The sequence below is a fragment of the Typopeltis vanoorti genome, chromosome 11 (assembly GCF_054136105.1).
Source record: "Typopeltis vanoorti isolate ZY-2024b chromosome 11, IOZ_Tvanoo_1.0, whole genome shotgun sequence".
Classification (NCBI taxonomy): domain Eukaryota; kingdom Metazoa; phylum Arthropoda; class Arachnida; order Uropygi; family Thelyphonidae; genus Typopeltis; species Typopeltis vanoorti.
Window position 1 is genome coordinate 92776288 of NC_143559.1, and position 21482 is coordinate 92797769.

General features: G+C 34.1%; 1 protein-coding gene across 1 annotated transcript in view; it reads right to left on the minus strand.

Annotated features, from left to right (window-relative positions):
* Positions 1 to 310: 310 nt before the first annotated feature.
* nAChRbeta1 (nicotinic acetylcholine receptor beta1) overlaps positions 311 to 21482 on the minus strand; it is a gene marked incomplete at its 5' end in the record, with an annotated part of 67071 nt that continues 45899 nt past the window's right edge. The window contains one exon of the mRNA XM_090400210.1: positions 311 to 481. Coding sequence (XP_090256336.1) covers positions 311 to 481 — 171 coding nt within the window. The remainder of the gene's footprint in view (positions 482 to 21482) is intronic.

A 21482-nucleotide genomic window follows, 5' to 3' on the forward strand; every position in this document is an offset into this window, starting at 1 on the left:
TTTTCCCCTGGTAAGTCTTTGATTTGAAAAAAGTAAAGTAAAAACAGCACCTCTGTAGTTTCCATGGTTACAATGGAAAGACAAATAAAACAAACAAAAACATCAAGAGTGATGGCTCCTTTTTTTTTTTTTTTTTTTTTGTTTTGGCGTCAACTTCGACCATCCGTAGAGAGATCATGAGCCAGACACTTTTGTGAAGTGTTGGAGGGGGGGGGACACTTCTGTGCTAGAATACCCGTTATGCAAAGTGTGGCAATTCAGCTGGAGGTGCACAATTTGTCGATGCGTCTTGAAGGGACATTTTCGGTCCTCATGTTGGTTTACCTTTGTGCATGTCTATGATTTCGTCTTGATCAACATACTGAAATATGTGTGGAGCATCCAGTAGAATTCCTATTGTCCCAGCCGTTGTAACAGCAAAGAATATGTAGAGTTCCAACCTATCAATTACCATAGCAACGTATTTCCAATCTTCTCGAATCTGAAAAAAAAAAAATAATAATAATAATTAGAATTATGGATGGTAAGCATAAGCTTCATCAATAGCTTAGTAACAATTTTTACATGCAAAATAATAATCCTTATTACTCAAAATTAATAATTCAACAGTGGCATGTAAATCCGTGTGTGTGTTCACGTGACCGGTTTGCCTGTGCTGAAAAACCCGTACGAGACCGGCTAACTCACCTTTAGTCGAAAAAGACCGCTCTTTATGTAATAGATAGACAGGAATCGAATCCAGGTCTTTCCGACCAAAAGGCTTCGTCTATACTGACTGAGCTACGGAAGCTCTTATTAACTACCTGCTGCAAAATAAATTCAAAATTATTTGCTTTCATTTTTCTTTGTTCATGTAAAAGTGTCTTGTGGTATGTAGAAATGATCATAATGATATGTAACGTAATCTTCTGAGCATTCTAAATACGTAGATTTGACATATATCCGAGTGATTTTTCCCTTTGAAAAAAAAAGGCAGTCATTCTGTACTATACAATATCTGCCATCGAATATTCAAATTTTAGACATAGTAATTTGGTATTATTGTTGCAGCTGGTATTATGCATGCGTTTTGTAGATCCCAATCATACACAAGTTTCTCATTTTAGTCCTAGCTATTTGGATTTCCTGTTTGATGTTTTAGTGAAGTATTGTGACGTTTTCTTATTTTATTAACACATAACGTTATTAAAAATAAGGAAGGAAGATATTAAAAAAAATAACATGATCATCATCAGCGATACCAAATCTATCTATATTCCCTACTTATAGATAAACACAGGGAAGTAAGTCCTTATAAGGACTGGCTTAAAGAGGCGAAGCAAGAATGGTTTTCATCTTCCCCGTTATCTGTAGAGGACAGTGTAGGGATAAGGTTAAAGTGTTATTTTGAGCTATTAAAGCTCTGATCATGGCAGGATCATGACCATATTAGCAATAGCCGAGCCTCAGTTAGAACTTCATTTAGCCGAGCCTCAGTTAGAACTTCATTTTAGCTACAGCATTGTCATCTATTAGCCTCCAAGGGTCTAAACACACAGGGAAGGTTGTCACTCACTATTTATATTAAAATCATAAATTGATAAAAAAATGGTGTGTATGTCACCATTTCAAATTTTTTTTTTGAAAAATTAATCTTCTTAAGCATTATTTCTTATATATTTTAATATATTTAATGTTAACTTTTTACTATAGTAGATAATTAAATATATGAAACATTTACTAATTATTTTGTCATTCTTTTGTCTTATTAAACTACATTTTTAACAAGGCTGAGTTTTCATAATAGTTTATCCAATTTTATTTATGAAAGCAATTATTTTATTATAAATTAAAATGCAGAATGCGGAATACCAATATCAAAATTAATAATATTTCCTTTCCGATATTAATTAATATCAGCGTTTCAAAGGGAAAATCGGAATTTGAGCCTGCAACTGAAGGTTCTGAAAGTAATAGTATTGTCTTAGCACAGGGAGGTCGCTCCCTCTTTATTTGTAGTTGTCTCGGTATCGTTGCAAACACACGTTTCCGAAATTACGGAAATTTAAATTTTCGCCTTTTGTTTCTTCAAATTTATTATGTTATAAATAAAATCTCACTCGGAATAATATCATTTTAAGTCTTTGATTTGAAAAAGGAAAGTAAAACAGCACCTCTGTCGTTTCCATGGTTACAATGGAAAGACAAATAAAACAAATAAGAGTGATGGCTCTTTTTTTTTTTCTTTTGTTTTGGCGTCAACTTCGACCATCCTTAGAGAAATCATGAGCCAGACACTTTTGTGAAGTGTTGGAGGGAGGGGGGGGGATTCTCCAAGAAACCGGTTTCATAAATATTGCATACTCAGGGGAAAATATTTATCGTAATAATGAAAATCAATATTAATAATGTCAACAATTAATATATAATAATACGCTACAACTATGTTGCAATCAAGATTCAAACCATTATGATCATCCAGCCTGTTTCGTCCAATCCGACTGCACAGTAGGATGGAAAATGGCCAGTGGTGGTAGGGATTGTTCTCATGGTCATCACTGTGGCTTTTCTTCCCACTGAACACACTTTGAACGCTAATTCTCACCTCAAGATGGTTTCACACCAGCTCTAAATGGTGACAATGTGACTCAATGGATCCGGAATCTTCTAGTAAGACAATGTTCTGTTTCACAAGGCCTACATTGTGCAATCCTAGTTGGAAGCATATCTAAGCATTTCGTGTATTCTTCTGATATGGAAAGCAGCATCCACCTTGATGACCTCTGGATGATCTGGAATGCTTCAGAATACCTTCCGAAGTTTGGTGGAGTCAATGCCAAGATGGGTGCAGGCGTTTATCTCGGTCAGTGGAGGTTTACTGGGTTCGCGGCCGTAATGTTTTGGCTCATGAGTGTAATAATTTATCGGAGAGATAAACTACATAACTATATTCATAATTTACTGTTTACTGGAGAGATATACCAATTGTACTAAAATTAGAAATATAATAACTATAATTTTATAATAAAAATAATTTAACTTTGAATTCAATTCGATTTTCAGCTAATTGATTGTGCACAACAAGCCAACTATTGTAATACTTAAATTGTTGGTGAATGACATTTCAAGAAAAATACTATTAATTTATGAAAGGTGTTGTAATAACTTTTGCAAATAAAACAAAAATATATTTCAAATGATTTAAAAATTTTAAATATTTTAAACTATTATAATATTTTCGTATTATTCTTTAAGAATTTTTTCTTCTTTTTTTAAATAAAAGCAAAATTGAACATCAGTGCTATTATTTCATTTAATATAACTCATCATGTTCAGACAGAAAGAAATTCGTAGTCTGTTACTGTCAGCTCTCCAATATGGGTAAAAATGGATGAATGAAAAAACGAACGCCTTATTAAATATCCCATTCATCATATATTTCATCGTTGGATGCAACGATAATATACTTCAATGATAAAGCAAGACGTGCATCAACTTTCGAATGGTATCTGTGAAACTGAAGAGTTGATGACCTTCGCCGAATTATAGAATACGAAATATAATAGCTCTTAAGTATCCTCGGAGTTCATGTTATGTCTTCAAGACGAACTGCTGCTCACTTCCTACTACCACCGCCACTTGTATCTGGCAGCGTATAAGCATTCGTTTCGAAATCGGACACTTTCGGTAATATCCAGCAAATCAAATAATTTATTTGACGCTTACTTCTGTTTCCCATCTCGCGTCATTGCCGACTGCCAAGAAGTTTATAGACAGAATTCTGAACACGCGACAGATATTTTTCTTGCTTTATTTGCCTTAAAGAAAATTCGTTTTTTTTCCCTCATTAAAGAATAAGGTCACGTTCTCTGTAGTAGGCTGTAAGGCGTTTGATAAGAAACCGTTTCTTTTGACAGTGTAGTGAGCTTGGCGAATCAACTTGCTCAGTCCTTCAAAAGAAATAAGAAATGCTTTGGCCGAATAAAACCTCACAAAAATGACCCTTCGGAATTTTCTTTTTCATTATAGGCCGATAAAGAAAAATGATATAAAACTGAGATTTAAATGTAACTTCTCTTATTCCAAAATTGTTTTTTCTAATTATTCTCTCTCAATGTAAAATCCTCCTGCTATAGGATACGGTTTCCTATGTCCGGGAAGATGTTTCTAAATATTAAAGCTCCATTCAATAGAATGGTCTTAGAATTATTAATTATAGAATAATGCTTTCTAGACGCTCTCTCTCTGTCTATTCTGTTCATACCACCTTCTATCTCTATTTTCATTATTCTCTGCAAACCACTTCAAAAATCGAGTTCTCATTCAACGCCAATTTACAGTTCAATTCCTGCTTCTTTGTGCAAACTGTTTATTTTAATCTTTCACCCCCCCCTCTCTTTATAAAGTGAAACAACCTCCTCAACAATATATCCAAGAACTTCTAATCTATAGACGTTCGAAAACATCAATAAACTTTCTCTTTCTATCTAGGCCTGGTTCGCCGGGTACACTCTCCTACGAAGAAGCTGCGGGTTCGAATCTTGCCAAGGGCATAGATATTTGTAATTTCTTACTAATACGATATGTATTGCTGTAACTTGTGTCCTGGAGCAGTATGATCTTTGATGTCTTTGCGCCATAAAAATAAAAAATAACTAACTTTCTATCTATCTTTGAACATATCCAATGTCTTCTTGTGCTACAAAATTGTGTCATACGGATGATTTTTTCTTTCAGCTAAGAAGGCATTCGGGACAGAGAACACACGCACAATACTTAACATAATACACTGGCCTGAGCTATAGTTGCCTCGGTTCAGATTGCAAATCACAACCGAGGCAACTCTCTCCTATAAGCGACTCTTGAACTATGTGATCCAAAAGACCTTTAGGATTATCTTCACTTTTAAATAGAATAAAAAAATTCTAGAAGCAAAGTACAATTAGCCTTTTTTGTTCTGCTTAACTTGGTAATAAATTAGCATCCATTTGTTTTAAAGGAGTTGTTTTCTGTGTCAAAGTACGATCCGCACTGTAGCAAGAAATGGACGAATGTGGATTCATGGCATCAAGATTTCGTAAATAATCATCAGATTCTACTCTACCTGAACATTTTGGAATACAGATCTCTATAATAAGGTGTATTTAATTTTATGCGTTGTTAGTGCTTTTTGAACTTAGACCTAACCTGACCGTTTTATCTTTATTCATGAAAAGAATTTTATTTCATGTCTTTTGAAACTTGTACATTAACAGGGTTAGTCTGTAGTTATTTCATATTATTTTCATATTTTATTTTATGTTTATTTTATCCACAGTACAGGTCCTTAAGATCTACGACCTACTCAAATAGGGTTTCGCCTTTTATGCGTACACAGATATTTTTGTGCGCCAACTGCGTGCGTTCGCCTAGCCAGTTTGTCTGGTTGCGGGTAAAAAATAAATAAAAAATAAAAAATAAAAAAATCTTAAACTTTTCCTTATGAGACAGACTAACTCATTTTCAGCTAAATTGTCCTGATAACGTCTCTTCAAGTTTCAAGTCCTAAATGGAATTCGAATCCAGGTTTGTCCAACCAAATGGTTTTGTCGAAGCCAACTGAGCTATAGAGACTCTTTAACTTTATAAAATCGTTCCTGAAAATTAAGAAAATCGTCTGTGTGAATATCTATCCTTCGTAATACTGAAAAAAAAAATGTAGAACCAGACTACACAATAACATGGCTTTCTAGGCCGAAAGTTTACTATGCGTTTGTAATCTTAGTCAAGTTAAATATTGCCATAGCCAAGGGAAGTACTTTATTATCACCTTAGAAATGTAGTAAGCATTTAAGATTTGCATAAATATTTGGACACTATCTTGAAAGTCGGCCATCGGCATTTGAATTCAACAGTGACATAGTTACCTCCCATATTTTTAAGTAGTATTCCATCTGGGTACTTCGTGCTTGCAATGATTCCAAAAATAGTATTGAATGAATTCTTTGGTGTATGATTATGAACCTGTCACATTTAAAACATTAGCATTAGTACAGTGACTACCTTTAGGTAGTTCTCCTGACAAAACAGGAGGGATGAAGGTCTATTGTTCGATACTTTCTGCAGTAATTGATATGTCACTATCTCGCATCCTGCAATTAAGCAACATTTTCAGAAAGAGCGATCTGTAGGAACTGCAATGACATTTAAACAACAGATACACACTATCCACGCAGGATCTGGAAGAATGATTTCGATGCTATAGAAATTTTACTATTTCTTAGTTTGAGCAATTAGTAATATAATCATTAAAATATTTTCAAGAAAAAATTTAACCTAAGAATTCCCTTTAATAAAATATGCAATTATAGTTGTTAATTGAAGACTATTTTTTTTTTTCTTAAATTTTTACAAAAACGATCCAGTCACAATTTGAAAATTCAAAAATAATCAGAAAATGTCAAATGCGATTATGATTAAGTTGTTTGTTGACATAAGTGATTATATTATACATACTTTACTGGTTTATAACCTTCTCTGGAGGAAAATAAATTATTATTTGATAATATAAAAAGAGATTATATTACGCATAATGGGTACTTGTATAGAGCCGATATGTAGTAATCTAAGAAGCGGAGGCAAAGCCACGGATTTTATTTTTTCTATTTTTATTAATTTTATGATTTCTGAATTTTTATTTATTTTTCACATAACTCAGAAAGCCTTCACTGAAGACCAAAATGGAATTTTTGCAAGTCACTTCAAGTCTCTAAGATGGTTAGGTTAGGTTAGGTTAGGTTAGGTTAGGTTAGGTTAGGTTAGGTTAGGTTAGGTAAAGATAATCACAAATATTCCCATTTTTCTTTTTATTTTGCTGTTTTTATTACAGTTCTTCGACCATTTTTTTCCTATTGCGGTTTTATTTTTATTTGTTTTCCATTTATTTTTTCAGCTTGCTAGATCGTATACTTCAGTTCCTATGATATTTAATCCCATAAGTGTTACATATTCATAATAGAATATAATATTCTGTGCGATTTGAATATCGCATCATTTGCGATATTCAAAGAGCCTTATTGGTAAAAATTCTACTAGTATGCTAAACATAAATATCGCGAAACATAAATACTAAACATAAATATAAATAAACAATATGGGATATAATATCCCTTAACTTAAATCTGTTCATGTCGCCGAATTGAAGCCTTTGGCTCTTCATTATAATAAATATCGCGTTTAAAATATGATAAATGAATCCTTTTATGGCTTATATATATACACACTCTCAACTTATAATGTTATTTTGCTTAATTGTCTGTTTGAAACGAAAAGTATCAAAAGATCGTAAATTCGAAATTTTATTGTATTCCGTCCAACAAGAGAGATTATATGCTCTGCGCAAAGGACCGATTTTCGTCTACTGAGCATGATGCGCAATGGACCGATTTTATTCTACTGCGCAAATGTCAATATTTTGTTTGTCTCTCTCTCTGAATCTCTGCAAAATGATCTGATTAAAATTAAACTAATTATGGCGGACACATTTTTATGCTGATTCTAGATATCTCTGATCTGTTTTGGGGGAGATAATACCACCTTCGCATGAGACCAGCTGATTTGCTTTCGAATGGAAAACCTGTAAGAAGATTCCTCGCGTAGACAACATAATAACATCAAAAGCAAGTTGTATTAAGCAATGAATCATTCTACACAAGTTTATCGTCCGATGGATGTGTTTAAAGGTGAGGGACACCTGGAGAACATCTCGTTACTTGAGTCTGTTGTCAGAACGATGAGAGTTCGAAATGGTAGTGTAATTGATTTGAACTGCTTCTCATCGCATGCATTTGGTACTCTGCTCGTAGTACATACGAAACATGCATTGGACTCTATGTTGAAGTTCTGATCAGGTATGTGTATGTGCAAAGTTTATAGTAATTACTATTACATCTTCTAACAAGCTCTACGTCACAAAGACAATGATGGTAAACACCCGGTTTCAAGAAAATAGCATTGGCAATATGTATTCCTAGAATGAAATTATTTAATCTTATCTATCTCAATATGGATGAAGTATATCGCTCCTACCTAGCATACTCTTATATCTCAATGTAATTTAATGAGAATTGCAATTTCGTAAGCGCTTCGCATCTATGGCAACTTTGACGTGTATATAGGTCAAGGATGATTACCAGGAGTAAAATACAAATCAAAATCCAGATATTAGTTAAAATGTTTTACAGAAGACATTAAAATAATTGTGGCATTTAAAGGTGGAATAATACGGTATAAATCCATCTCGGTAAAGACAAACTGGTCTTTACTGACAGAAATTAATTTGATAATCTAATTTAATTATGTGATTAGTCATTTGAACTTCTTAAATGAATATACTTGTCATGCGGGCGGAGATGCCATAAAGTTTCTTGCAGAATGTGAACCTAAATAATAATAAATAAGACAAAATAAACAGGTCATTAACAGAAACTCCACCTAAAAGGCATCGAAACCATATCAAGTATGTATAAGCCTGATCTGGTTTAAAGGATTCTTCAGCTAATTACTAACGTTCTAATCCGATTTCAAACACAACACAATGTTTGCCTCTAGTTGGAAAGACTTGAGTTTGTATCTTTTCTAGAATGCCGCAAACCTTTATAAGGGAGTCCATATATTTCTATACATTTTAAGTTTAGTTTTAATCAGAACCTTCTTCGGTGAAAAACTTTGATAACTGTGTAGGCATTATAAAAATAAATAACTACGTTGTAGATAGTTAAAATTTAATGGGATTTAGGATTTAGGATGTGGACAAAAATTTGTTTAATCATGTCAAATTTAGATCATTTTTCATTGTAAAATCAGCTAAAACAAAATTACATGTCTAACATTACATAAGGCAAATTGTAATGATGGTATTGCGAAACGCATCTCTTTTTTTGTCATTGTTTACAATCATTTCTTTAGTAGTTATATTTTGAAATTCTGATTATATGGAACGACTGGGTTCTGAAAATTAAAGTTGATAATGTTGCAGTTAGTTTTAGAAATGTAAAATTTTGAACTGGAATGATCCTATTCTTACACTGACTTCTTTGCTTAAAATGCCCAAATTGATTTATATTCGTTTCTTTTTTTTTCATACGTCCTTAGTTATCTGGGGAAGCCTTGTTTAAAAACACTTGTTTTCTGATAATTTTTTAAACTATAATCTATAAAGATAAAAACCAGGCTAATATTTGTTTAATACCCGGCTATACTGCAGTAAAATATCCATTGTTTAGTTCTTGATTTTATGAAAAAAAAAAAAAAAACAGCTTATTTCATAACCAGTGAAAAGTGATGACGTACTAAAACCCATTCATTACACTATGTTTTGATGCTACGTTTTAGTGCAACAACTGCTTATCCCGTCTAATGAAATATCCTTTAATATCCTTTCTCCTGGAAGTAATGGAAGATTCAGTGACATTATTGTGTATATGTGTGTGTGTGTGTGTGTGTGTGTGTGTGTGTGTGTGTGTGTGTGTGTGTGTGTGTGTGCGCGCGCGTGTGAGAGAGAGAGAGAGAGAGAGAGAGAGAGAGAGAGAGAGAGAGAGAGAACAGAGTTCGCCCCAGTATTATAGTTTAAAGATTTAAAAATATCTTAACCTTAATTAAAGACAAGTATTTCAAGAACATAAATATTACGCAGTTTTCAGGTTTTAATTCTTACTGATGGTTCCAATAGGTAGTTAACCTTCATAAATTCGAAATGTATATTTCATTCTTTGTTGTACATTTACACTTTTTTTTTTCGGGATTTCATTTGGAAGGAATTGGTAGAAATTTTTTTTATTCGAAATCACTACAAGCATTTCTCGAACTATTCTATTTGCTATTTTATAGGGATCACTTATAAGGATTCAAAAGGGGAAAATTGCGAAAGATAATTGCAATTAATTCAATGCTTATCGAATAGAAAACTTTTTTTTAAAAAAAATTGGTATTTATAATGTACATTAAATTTTATGTTATTGTTTTAATTAGATCATTTGTTGTTCCATAATTACGTAAAACAAAGTTATGGGCTAGATCATGTAGACAATGACTACTCTCCAACAAATAGGTTGGAGAGCAGGTTAGTGGAACTCATACCGAGGTAGAAGTTTGTTTCTTTCAGGAAACTCAGGTTTTTCGGAATCCCTCAAGACAAAAAAAAAACCTGAAAATGCATGCAATTGAAAGGCATAGCAGACTACCAAGATAGGATTCCCATCTCAGAGCATTAACTGAATTTCAGTGAATCAAGTTAGTTGAAGAAGTTAGTTAGGATTAGTTAGATTAGTTAGTTAGGATTAGTTAGAGCAAATGAGCCTAACGTGTAAGAGGAAAATGAGATCATTCAAAACTAGTCTATATCCATAAACTAGTTGAGATTTAATGAAACATATAAAAACTTTTGATCTTCTCGTTGGATTTTTACAAACGTACTAGGACACAGAGTTCGTTCAGTCAACGTAACTTTATCATAAACAATGTATAAGAATAATTCGTGTAAACAATTGTAGCAGGTATTACAAGGCAAACAATCTTAACAGCAATGCAGTTCACGTTCCCAAGAGCTCCTTTAGTCAGGCGAATGCCTTGAGGAGGAAATTCCTGATTCACCCAAGTATAGCTTCAATGATAGCTGCCAGTATCTTTGACTGATAGTTTTGGATCGTTTCTTGGTTCAGCTCCCTACTGTTTCTCTGCCTTCTTGTTATAATCTATTTATCTAGAACTTGCAACTACATCTATCCAAGTCTGATTTGTGAAAGACAGGTTGAATCTCTAATTAAGGGTTTTAGGCAATTTAATGGTGGCTGGTTTGCCATTCATCTGTTGCAACCCCCTAATGGTAAGTATGTTACGTCTGTAGATTTGTGTGTTCACGGGACTGGTTGCTTGCTTGTGGTGTGAAAAAGTCCGTTACTGGGAAGAAATAATGAATATCTCCAAGCGATAGAGATCAGGAACTATTTTAATATCATAACTTGCTGACTATTAACCATTTCTTGGAATTTATGTGAATTTTTCCCTATCATAGCTCCAAAAGAAGGGAAAGAAATACAAAGAATAGTAACGCAAAAAAAGCTTATAAACGCTTTCTGTAGCTCACAAAAACTCCTTATAAGGACTGGTTTAAAGGGGCGAAGCAAGAATGCTTTTCATATTCCCCGTTATCTGTAGAGGACAGTGTAGGGATAAGGTGTTATTGAGCTATTAAAGCTCTGATCATGGCAGGAGGGTAACAGCAATAGCCGAGCCTCAGTTAGAACTTCATTGGCTACAGCATTGCCATCCATTACCCTCCAAGAGTATTGGATTCACATTCTCCCCCTCCTCACAAAAACTAATTTTTAGCAATCAATATTAATTTATCATACACAAAATATAAAAAGATGTCATTCGATAATGTCAAAATTTAGAATTTAAATATGATAATTAATTAGTTTTATATACAATTTTAATATAGTTTAAATCATTACTTTTTTTAAATATATATTTATTTCTGTTTTACAATAGTCAAGTTAATAGCATAAAACGCTTGCTTTAGATAATGAGTTCAAAAATATTGTGGCAAAAAAAGTAAAAAGACATTTTCCTTAGCATAAAAAGGAAATTTATAGGGAAAATCGTCCATGCTAATTGTCTATACTGCATGGGCAGTCTATATACACACAAACCGATTGGGTCAAATTATATTGGACATACCGAATGGCAGCAGTCACTTGATCAAAGTTATCCTTTTCTTATGTAACATTTTTGTTGATCGAGAACTCGTCACCAAGTTTAAGATTTTCTTTGATAATTGACAACCTTATCCATCTCGAATTTAGTCAAAAAGATTTAGATTTGAATCCCATATAGACATACAAAGGACTTAAGCACAACAGATGTTTTACAAACTCAGTTTTGTACAACATCAAATTGTCTTATTAGAGACAATTTACCTGTATGTCCGTCTGTACGCCATGTATGAGTGCAATCTAGCTTTTGATATTGATCAAAATTAATAGTTAAGATCGTTACTAAAATGTATAGAGCATTTCGATTTCTATTTAAACTAAATGTCTTAAATCAAACAATTTAGCATGCGCGTATGAACTGCACTATGGTATCAAATATCAAATCCATTTAGCAGGAGAATGAAAGCCTCCAGTTGATGGGTAACAAATGATCACGGTTCAAGAGTGATGTCACTCCTAATCACATTAAAGTGCTCCAAGGACAACCGTAAGAGATCACAAAATTAACATTTTTATGATTCATCGAAAAAATAATAATAGTATTATTGGAAATTATTCCCTAATAAAAAGTACTAAACGGCTTTTAGATACTGAGAATAGTAGTATTTTATTAGAGTAATATATTTCGAAATATCCTTTTTTGTATGAAATATTCTCAACTATTCAATGTTATGCATTTATTATAACCTCTTTTACTGCACCATTTCAATTTCGTCTTTTCAACTGTACAAATCGATTCCCATCTTAAAAAGAAATATTTTAGGAATTTCGACTAATACATTCATTTTAACATTCATTAATAAATTTAAATATTGGAACCGTCATGTTTGTGATGATGATTTTAGAACTCTGATGTTATTTAATAACTTGGGTAAATTTTTTTTTTCTCCATTAATAATTCAGCGAGGTTGTATTCTATTGGCGACGTCTTCGACATCCTCTTCCAGTTGAGTCACGTTTTCTCCCATAGAGGATCGAAGGGTCTAAGTCTGGAGAAATCTTTGATCTTCTAGACATAACGCTCTCACGTTCAACATATGCGTTAGATATTGCCACACACATCCATTATAGCCTTACAGAAAGGAAACTTTGGCATACGTGATAAGATATCCAGCGGTGTACGCTAAGATTTCGCTGCACATGGGATTCATAGAAGATTTTTGCGTGGAATATTTTAGCTGTGCTTTACACTTAGTAACGTCTGTCAGGTAAAGATACCCAATGGTCAGAATACTTGAAATATTTAACTCAGTTGCCAGGCAGACGATATTTATAAATAAAAAAAATAGTTTAGCTCGTGTTGATAGAGAAAAAGTGATTGTTTGGGGAAGGGCGGTGGATAAAGTAACAGCGACTGAGGTTATTCCAAGCAACCAGTAACTGTACACGTAATAATGCCCAAAATTATTATTTTTTAATATCAATTTCACATACTGAAAAGATCATAACACCTTTTTCACAACGGTGGAGTATGTGAATAGATGATTAGAAAAAAAAAATGGAATCTTTTTTTTTTTCGTAAAGAACTATAGATTGCATTCATAGGGAGACGTTCTATGGAGAAAGACTGTTTCCAGAGACTTCAGCAGCTGCTTGGTGTTTTCATATGATTAGAGAAAAGTGAGGGAATGATATACAATGAAAAAAAGGTTAATCGATATTTTTAATTTTTTTATTCATATAAATAATTTAAAAAAATGTGTAAATGGTACAGTATGGAACTGTGACAAAGACAGTTGCAGGATTGTGGTTATTTCCAATCCCTGCAGAAGAAACTATGATAAAAACGAGGTTTTAGTTAGCTGAATGTGTTCTGAGAACCTCCGTAGACGAAGTCCTTTGATCGGAAAGACCTGGGTTCGATTCCCGTCGGTGACGTGAGGAACCTTTATCTGGTCTCTTTCGATGAAAGGTGAGTTAGCTGGTCTCATGCGAGTTAGGATTTTTTTTTTTTTTTCACCCGGAAACCGGTTTGCCTGTTCTCAGGGACGAGAACAGGCAAACCGGTCCCTTGAACACAGATGGATTACAGTCATGAACACGTCCCCGTCACATGCCGGTTTCCGAGTCCAGATAAAATTGGGGGGGTTGGAAAAAGCACGTGTCACCAGGAATACTTTGTGAGCAATGCCTACAAAGTCACCTACGGTCGGAAACGACTAAAAGGGAAAACCAACCAGTATGTATTCTTCTGGTCTGTTTGCTTGCATTGTGGAAAGAAAAACCTGAGTTTCCAGAAGTAAAAATCCTCCCGTCCCCAACAGGGATTTTCTCAGCCGAAAGCGAAGGTTTTTTTTTTCACTTTCACTATTTTTTTTTTTTTTTTACTTTTTTTTCTCTTCGGTTGATGTGAACTAGCCTCTGAATACTGTTCTCACATTTTAGGATTGCCTCACATTTCAGACATCCCTCATAAACGAGAACAGTATTCTAATATTGAAAGATTATGATTTACATAGTGGTAGAAGGCTGTAAGCTGTACAGGTGTGTTAAAAGAAAGAGGATATCAAGTTGTTTAGTGGCCGAGAAGGCTATGGCAGCGGCTGTAAATTGTTTTGGGTTTTCAGGATGCGCTAAATGTGAACGTAACTGATAACTGACAGGGATAATTAATCCCTGAGCTTGAATGGAGAACTATAACAAAAATATGAGGTGTGAAGTGACATTCAGAAATAAGAAGATAATATTCTCTTTTGGTGGCAATGAAATTCCGTTGATCGTCTTCACTACGCTGATGAATAGAGCTGAATCACCGTTTAAAATAGGGGTGATAGAAGATGTTGAAGATAGAAATATTTCAACACAGCAAATTGTGAAATAAAGAGAAATGGAGTCTATTGTTCAATGACAATAACGATTTGTCATTAATGAGAAGATATTATAACCTCTTTTACTGTGTTTAGAAGGAATAGTGTGGGCAAAAGCAAACCCTGGAGCATCCTTGTTGATACGGAAATCTGATGAGGGCAACGTTCACCACGAAAGGGGGATTGTTTATTATTTGGAATTACAACTGGGCAACCAAGGCTGTAATGCCAGTATGGCTAATTTTCCTGTTTTTAGGAAATCAAGAGTGACCACATGCGTTTCTCCAAATATACCTATAGATTATTCAATGGCTGGTAAAGTTGGCTGTAGCAAGAGAGGCAGAAACCATATTCTTAATGGCTAATTAATTGGTTGACTCACCAGTAGTGGAGTCGTTGGCTGTTAATGAGCTCCACTGTCGAGAGGTCCGAGGTGGGAACAACAGTACAATAATTTGATGGTTGACTTTTATCTCCTTATTTTAGAGACAAGTTGTATAAAGACTTCCTCTATTGTTGGCTTGGATGCCAGACGAGTACGACAGAACATAAAAGTGGTACAGAATATTTTATAATTTTCGGGAGTATTTTAACATTACTAAATAAAGTCATCGTTATTTTTAGATGATGTTACTACAGTTGCATTTAGATGTGTGAAAATTCTGATAGCATGTAAGAACAGATATTACATCCAGCAGTTATTTATTTTCTGTATTGTCCATTTCAGTGTCTTGTTTGATTGTTTACAGATGTTACAGGCTGTAGGGTAGGCGGTTTGTGCGAAGTGACTGAGCCAATTGAGATATGCTGAATTTTTACCATGGACTACCCTGGCACATTTGTTGGAGAACCAAGACCCTTGGCACATTTGTTGGAGAACCAAAGCTTGGATGCTGTTGGGGGAGGGGGTTGCGTGAAGTCAGGAACGAAACCCTTCATCCTATATTAATCATCATCATCATCATCATGCATATCAAGAGTTTAGGCCTAGCGTGGCTGTTCCGTCCTTAGAAGGCATCGTTGAATCTTTTAAGAGGACGTCCTGGTTTTCGTTTTCCTAATGGCTTGTACTTGAAGGCTTGGTTTGGTAATCTTTCTTATTATTCTTTTTATTCTTTGAACGTGTTCCATCCATTTATTTTTATATTTTTTAATTTTTTCTATTACTGGTTCTTGGTTGAATTCTTTCATAATATCTTAGTTTCTTTTGTGATCAAATAGGGTATACTTTACAGTTTTTCTCATAAACTTCATTTCTGCTGTTATTAATCTTTGTTTGTCTTTTTGTTTTATTGTCCAGATTTCGCTTCCATACATTAAGACTGGTAGGGCTAATGTATTGTATACTTTTAGTCTGTTTTGTTTCTGAACTAGGTTTCGTTTAAATATAGAGATAATTACACCGGTTATTTTTAAATATTTTACAATTTTTACGTTTATATCTTTTTCATTTTCACATGTGATCATACTTCCTAGGTAGTTAAATGAATTCACCTGTTCTAAGAACTTGTTATCTATTACTATTTTAGTTCTTGCTGGATCTTGTCCTTTAAAGGCCATAGTTTTTGATTTTTCTGTTGATATTATCATACCATAATATTTGGATATCTCGTTTAGATCTAAAATAGCTTTCTGTAGTTTATCTTCAGAATTTGTAATTATTATTTGGTTGTCGGCAAAATTATGTTTTATTTCAGTTATTGTGTTGAAGCAGCTGTTTAGATCAGAAGAAAGGAGTCAGTAATCAAACCGTATAAAGAGGTGCGGAACTCTTGGAGGTCATTCTGATTAATACTATTGCATGACTAGCTGGGTGGAAGTCGATCTGGAGAAATGGTTAAGGCCAATTCTGCTAATAGGAGAATCTACCAGCCAAATATTCTGTAACATTACAGAATATCTGACGAGTAGGCGAACACCCTATAAGTCCTGTATTTATTCTGATCGGCGGTTGAGTGAACGTTTTATGTTTGGTCATTCTAATTAAATGAAATAAATTAGTAATAAAATAATTATTAATGGAATTAATAATCATGGCTTCGTTTGTTTGTCATATCGTTTGTCAAAATTATTGAATCGTAATGATATTTATTAAATATAATTAATAATTATTTAATTATTATGAACTCAAAATGGTAATGAACTCATGCTATTTTAATATTATTAAATCAAAGTATTAATTACAGTTTTAGATTATAATTAATATTTTTAAGTATTATTATAATAACGGCTATTATAGCCTGTTTCTGTTTAGGAGTGTCCCTTATTTTAAATACATTGGCTATTATTACTCAAAAAAAGGGGTATATATATTTTAAGGCATTATGAGTGAGTATAGAAGGAAATTATAGCAGAATAAAGGAGGTGGAAAAATTTTGTACATACCTTGTTTTGATTCCACGATGTCTTCCAATTTCACGATCCTGCTTAAGGTTGTTTATAAAGGGGAGGGAGCGTGAGGGGGTGTTTTGACGTGAGAAAATAAATTTGGAAACCCGGGTTATGTATTAATAATATATATATATATATATATATATATATATATATATATATATATATATATATATATATATATATATATATATATATATATATATATATATATATATACAGTATATATATTATTGTGTTTACGGGCGCATTTTGTGTGGGGGGAGAGAAGGGGAAGGGTTTACTTATGTGGAAACTGGGACAGGGGAGGGGATTAACGGGGTGCGGACCGTTTCGGTCGACTGACCATCATCGGAACTTTTTCGGAATGAGTGTAGGGCTATGTCAAGACTAGGTTGAATCTGCAAATAAGGGCATTTGTTGTCGCTAAATGGCCGGAGGCATGGCTTAATTTGTAAGTTCTGGATCGTCCAACATTTGAAAATTAGGCAGGGGCGGTGGATGTTGATTGAATCTTCATCGCATTTTATGGCGATCGTTTCGGATATTCTAAGCATTGTTTCGTTGTCTTGATTGTCTATGATTATGGCCTTGTAACTGAAACATACCCCCAAATCGACAAGGCCATAATCATAGACAATCAAGACAACGAAACAATGCTTAGAATATCTGAAACGATCGCCATAAAATGCGATGAAGATTCAATCAACGTCCACCGCCCCTACCTAATTTCCGAATGTTGGACGATCCAGAACTTACAAATTAAGCCATGCCTCCGGCCATTTAGCGACAACAAATGCCCTTATTTGCAGATTCAACCTAGTCTTGACATAGCCCTACACTCATTCCGAAAAAGTTCCGATGATGGTCAGTCGACCGAAACGGTCCGTACCCCGTTAACCCCCTCCCCTGCTCCAGTTTCTACATAAGTAAACTCTTCCCCTTCTCTCCTTCCCCCTCCACAAAATGCGCCCCTAAACACAATAATATATATATATATATATATATATATATTATTGTGTAATACATAACCAGGGTTTCCAAATTTATTTTCCCACCTCAAAACACACCCCCACGCTCCCTTCCTCCCCCCTTCCCCCTTATAAACAACCTTAAGCAGGATCATGAAATTGGAAGACATTCTAGAATCAAAACAAGGTATGTACAAAATTTTTCCACCTCCTTTATTCTGCTATAATTTCCTTCTATACTCACCCATAATGCCCTAAAATATATATACCCTTAATAGAGGGGTGGGGTTTGGCTTATTATATTAGTAATATATATATATCCCTTTTTTGAGTAATAATAGCCAATGTATTTAAAATAAGGGACACTCCTAAACAGAAACAGGCTATAATAGCCGTAATTATAATAATAGTGTTTAAAAGGAGTAGCATGGGAATTTTCACAGAAACTATACCTAATTTTTTAAGTATAATTAATTATTAATTATTTTAGCTAATTCATAATATAATCATTGTTTATAAATAAGTAGATACATCACTCTAAGAAGTATAAACGGAAAAGAAGAACTAGCAGAAGAATGAAAGTACCGTTGACATAATAAGTGGTACTGAAACAAAGAAGACAAAAAGAGGTGTGTCTTCTAAGCAACAAATACAAGATGTTATTTCCAGGAAATAATGACCAGGAAACAGAAGGAGTGGCTACAGTATTCAACTCTAAACACAAAGATAATCTTGAATGGCAGGCAATTTCAAGAAAGTGATGGGGGTAAACATTCAAATGGAGAATTGGACAACGAGACTTATTTGTGCCTATGATCATCAAAGAAGATTCTACTAAGGAAGAAGTGGAGGGAATTTTCGAGTCATTAGAGAGCATCTGACAAATAAAGAAGGAAAATACAGTCCTTGATGGAGAGCTGAACAGGTGAGAATGAAAGGAATATATAGAAATGGGTTGGGAAAATTTGGAGAAAATAGCCAAGTTAATAATAATGCTAAGTGCCTACTAGATTTCTATTCAGGACACAGACTAGTAATTAATAATACCATATTCCGATATAAAGTCTTGTACTAATTTGCATGGAGAGAAGAGTTCCGGTATCTCCATATTGGTTCAAGACACAGGAGTATACAGATAATTTCAAATACGAAGTGATCAAGACTTTAGTTCTTAGAACGCTAAAAATGAATTTCATATTAAGTATAGACTCAAATACTCTTAGAGAAAAAAACAGATGAGAGTTTAAAAAGAAGAACCAAACCTTAGATATTAGGTGGAAGATCAGGGAATAAGCATTCACTGATTTAGTTAGGAAGACATGTGGTGATGGTGTTTGCAAGGATAGAAAAAACAGAATTCGACGGTGGACTCAGGTAGTTAAAGAAGCAGTTATGGAAAACAATAAAGCGTATCGAAAACACCTAGCAGGTAAGGTAACATGTATCTGAGTGAATGTAGAGAAAAATGTAAGAAATGGAATCTGCAAAAGTAGCTAAACGAATGTCATAGGTTTCGGTAAAAATTTAATTAGTGGTAAAATATTCTGAAGTGTATTGGAAAAGCTGAAAATGAAATAAAGAGTAGCATAAAAGGAATCAGAGATGACAAAGGTGGCATAACAACTGAAAATAATGAAATTCTACATTTCTGGAGTAATTCCCCTGTTATTTGAAGTTATGGAACATCCCAGGTTTGTTAATAATATAAAAGCCAACGTACAGATAGTAGGAAGCAGTAGTTCACTGTAGCAGTTGAATACAGGTGGAATGGCAAAGACTCAGCGTCGATCGTGGGCTGTCACATTAGTAGCATCTCCTTACGTGCCATTTCCACTCAACTGGAGCATCCAAAATCAAAGGGTGGCGATGTGATCAACAAATGGAAACGTTCTGGCATCACTAGTGAAGGAAAACACCCAGGGCACCGCCAGGGACAGGAGGATATTAAAACAGGTGGCATCAAAACCCGGCTACAATCGGCACAGAACGCAAGTAACACCATGGTGAGTACTAATACTGTACGAAAAAAAAAAAAATCCATTTATTAGGTTTTTGCGGAAGAGCAGCGACACACAAGCCGAACATCACAACAACGAACAAGGCGGCTCGTCTGGCTTGCTGCAAAGAGCGTGTGACCAGTGGAAAACGGTACTCTGGAGTGATGAATCAAGGTTCACCTGTTTCCAGTCTGATGGCTTGAGTCCGAATTATTGGAAGAAAATTGTGAGTAGTATACATATGTGAAAGGAAATACAACTGAATGAGAATTACAGAGAAATATCTCTGCTGAGTTCAAGGTACGATTTATGCATATTTCAGAAAAGTCAAAAAGAAAACTTGTGGGCGAAAACCTTCAGGAAGAACAAGCTGGATTCAGATCGAATAGAAGTAAATAGGGTCAGATTTCTCACTTGAAGACAAATATTTGCCATCATAGGATTTTTAACAAGAATCTGTATTTAAGTTTTGTATGAGTGAAGATAAGAATTAATACCTTCTATTTTTTTTTTTTTTAAATATCAGAATATATAATTTATTTAACAATAGCTTTTACATGTATGAATTTTCCAGCTTTCGTGAGAATTCTATCATTTTTCACCATACTTTTCATTATTCTTCGTATAAGATGAAATGTGGACTCCACAAAAGTGTACACTACGATGTCGGAACTATTCACGAACAATATTTTTCAGCTCCTTATCGTCCACAAAATGGTATACTCGGAATGCATTCTTCAGAGGGCCAAACAAATGGTAATTACAAGGAGAGAGATCCGGGAAATGGATGGGAAGGTCAGAATTAGCCCAGCCAAATGTTACAATTGCGTCCCTTGCACGCAAACTCGTGCTATGTTGGTCATTGTAATGGAAAAGGTCTGATCCAGCGTCTAACGATGCTCACATCAACATATCAGAAGAACATGACGCTCCATCGGACTCATTATCTTCCTCAGCAAGGAATTCAGTCTTACTTGCATTTATACTGTAACAACCGCTATTTTGAACCACTTGGGCGTTGCATCCCATCTGAATAATTGTAGTGCCATTCACTATGGGAAAACTACAAAGTTTTCTTTCAAGCTCGATTCGTAGAAAAAAAATAGGAAGTATTACTTTACAACCGTCCCTTGTAGATTATGGAAAAGCATATGACAAGATGCCAAGAGAAAGCTGTTCAGAATGTTCTGGTATATGTTGTAAGTGGGTGATTATATAGGGCAATACATAGTGTTTATTTAAATTTTAAATCAGCAGTTAGAATAAGAACAAGCAACAGAAAGATTGATGTAAAATCAGATGCAAGCAAGAGGTCTTATATGGATCACATTATGAAGAAAATTGATATTAAACGTGATATCAAAATTCGAAATATTTAATGAACCCTTTATTTCATGTAGATATTATACCCTAAATTCAATACAGTACAAGTATGTTTGCTGGTTGCCTTAACAAAAACGAATACGTGCAATAACAATTTTGCTATGAAATTCAAATCTCTAGAAAGACTATATTCAAAGACTATGGAAATAGCAGAACATCAAACACATCCGCTTAGGTAAAATATTTCAGCTCTTTAAGCAC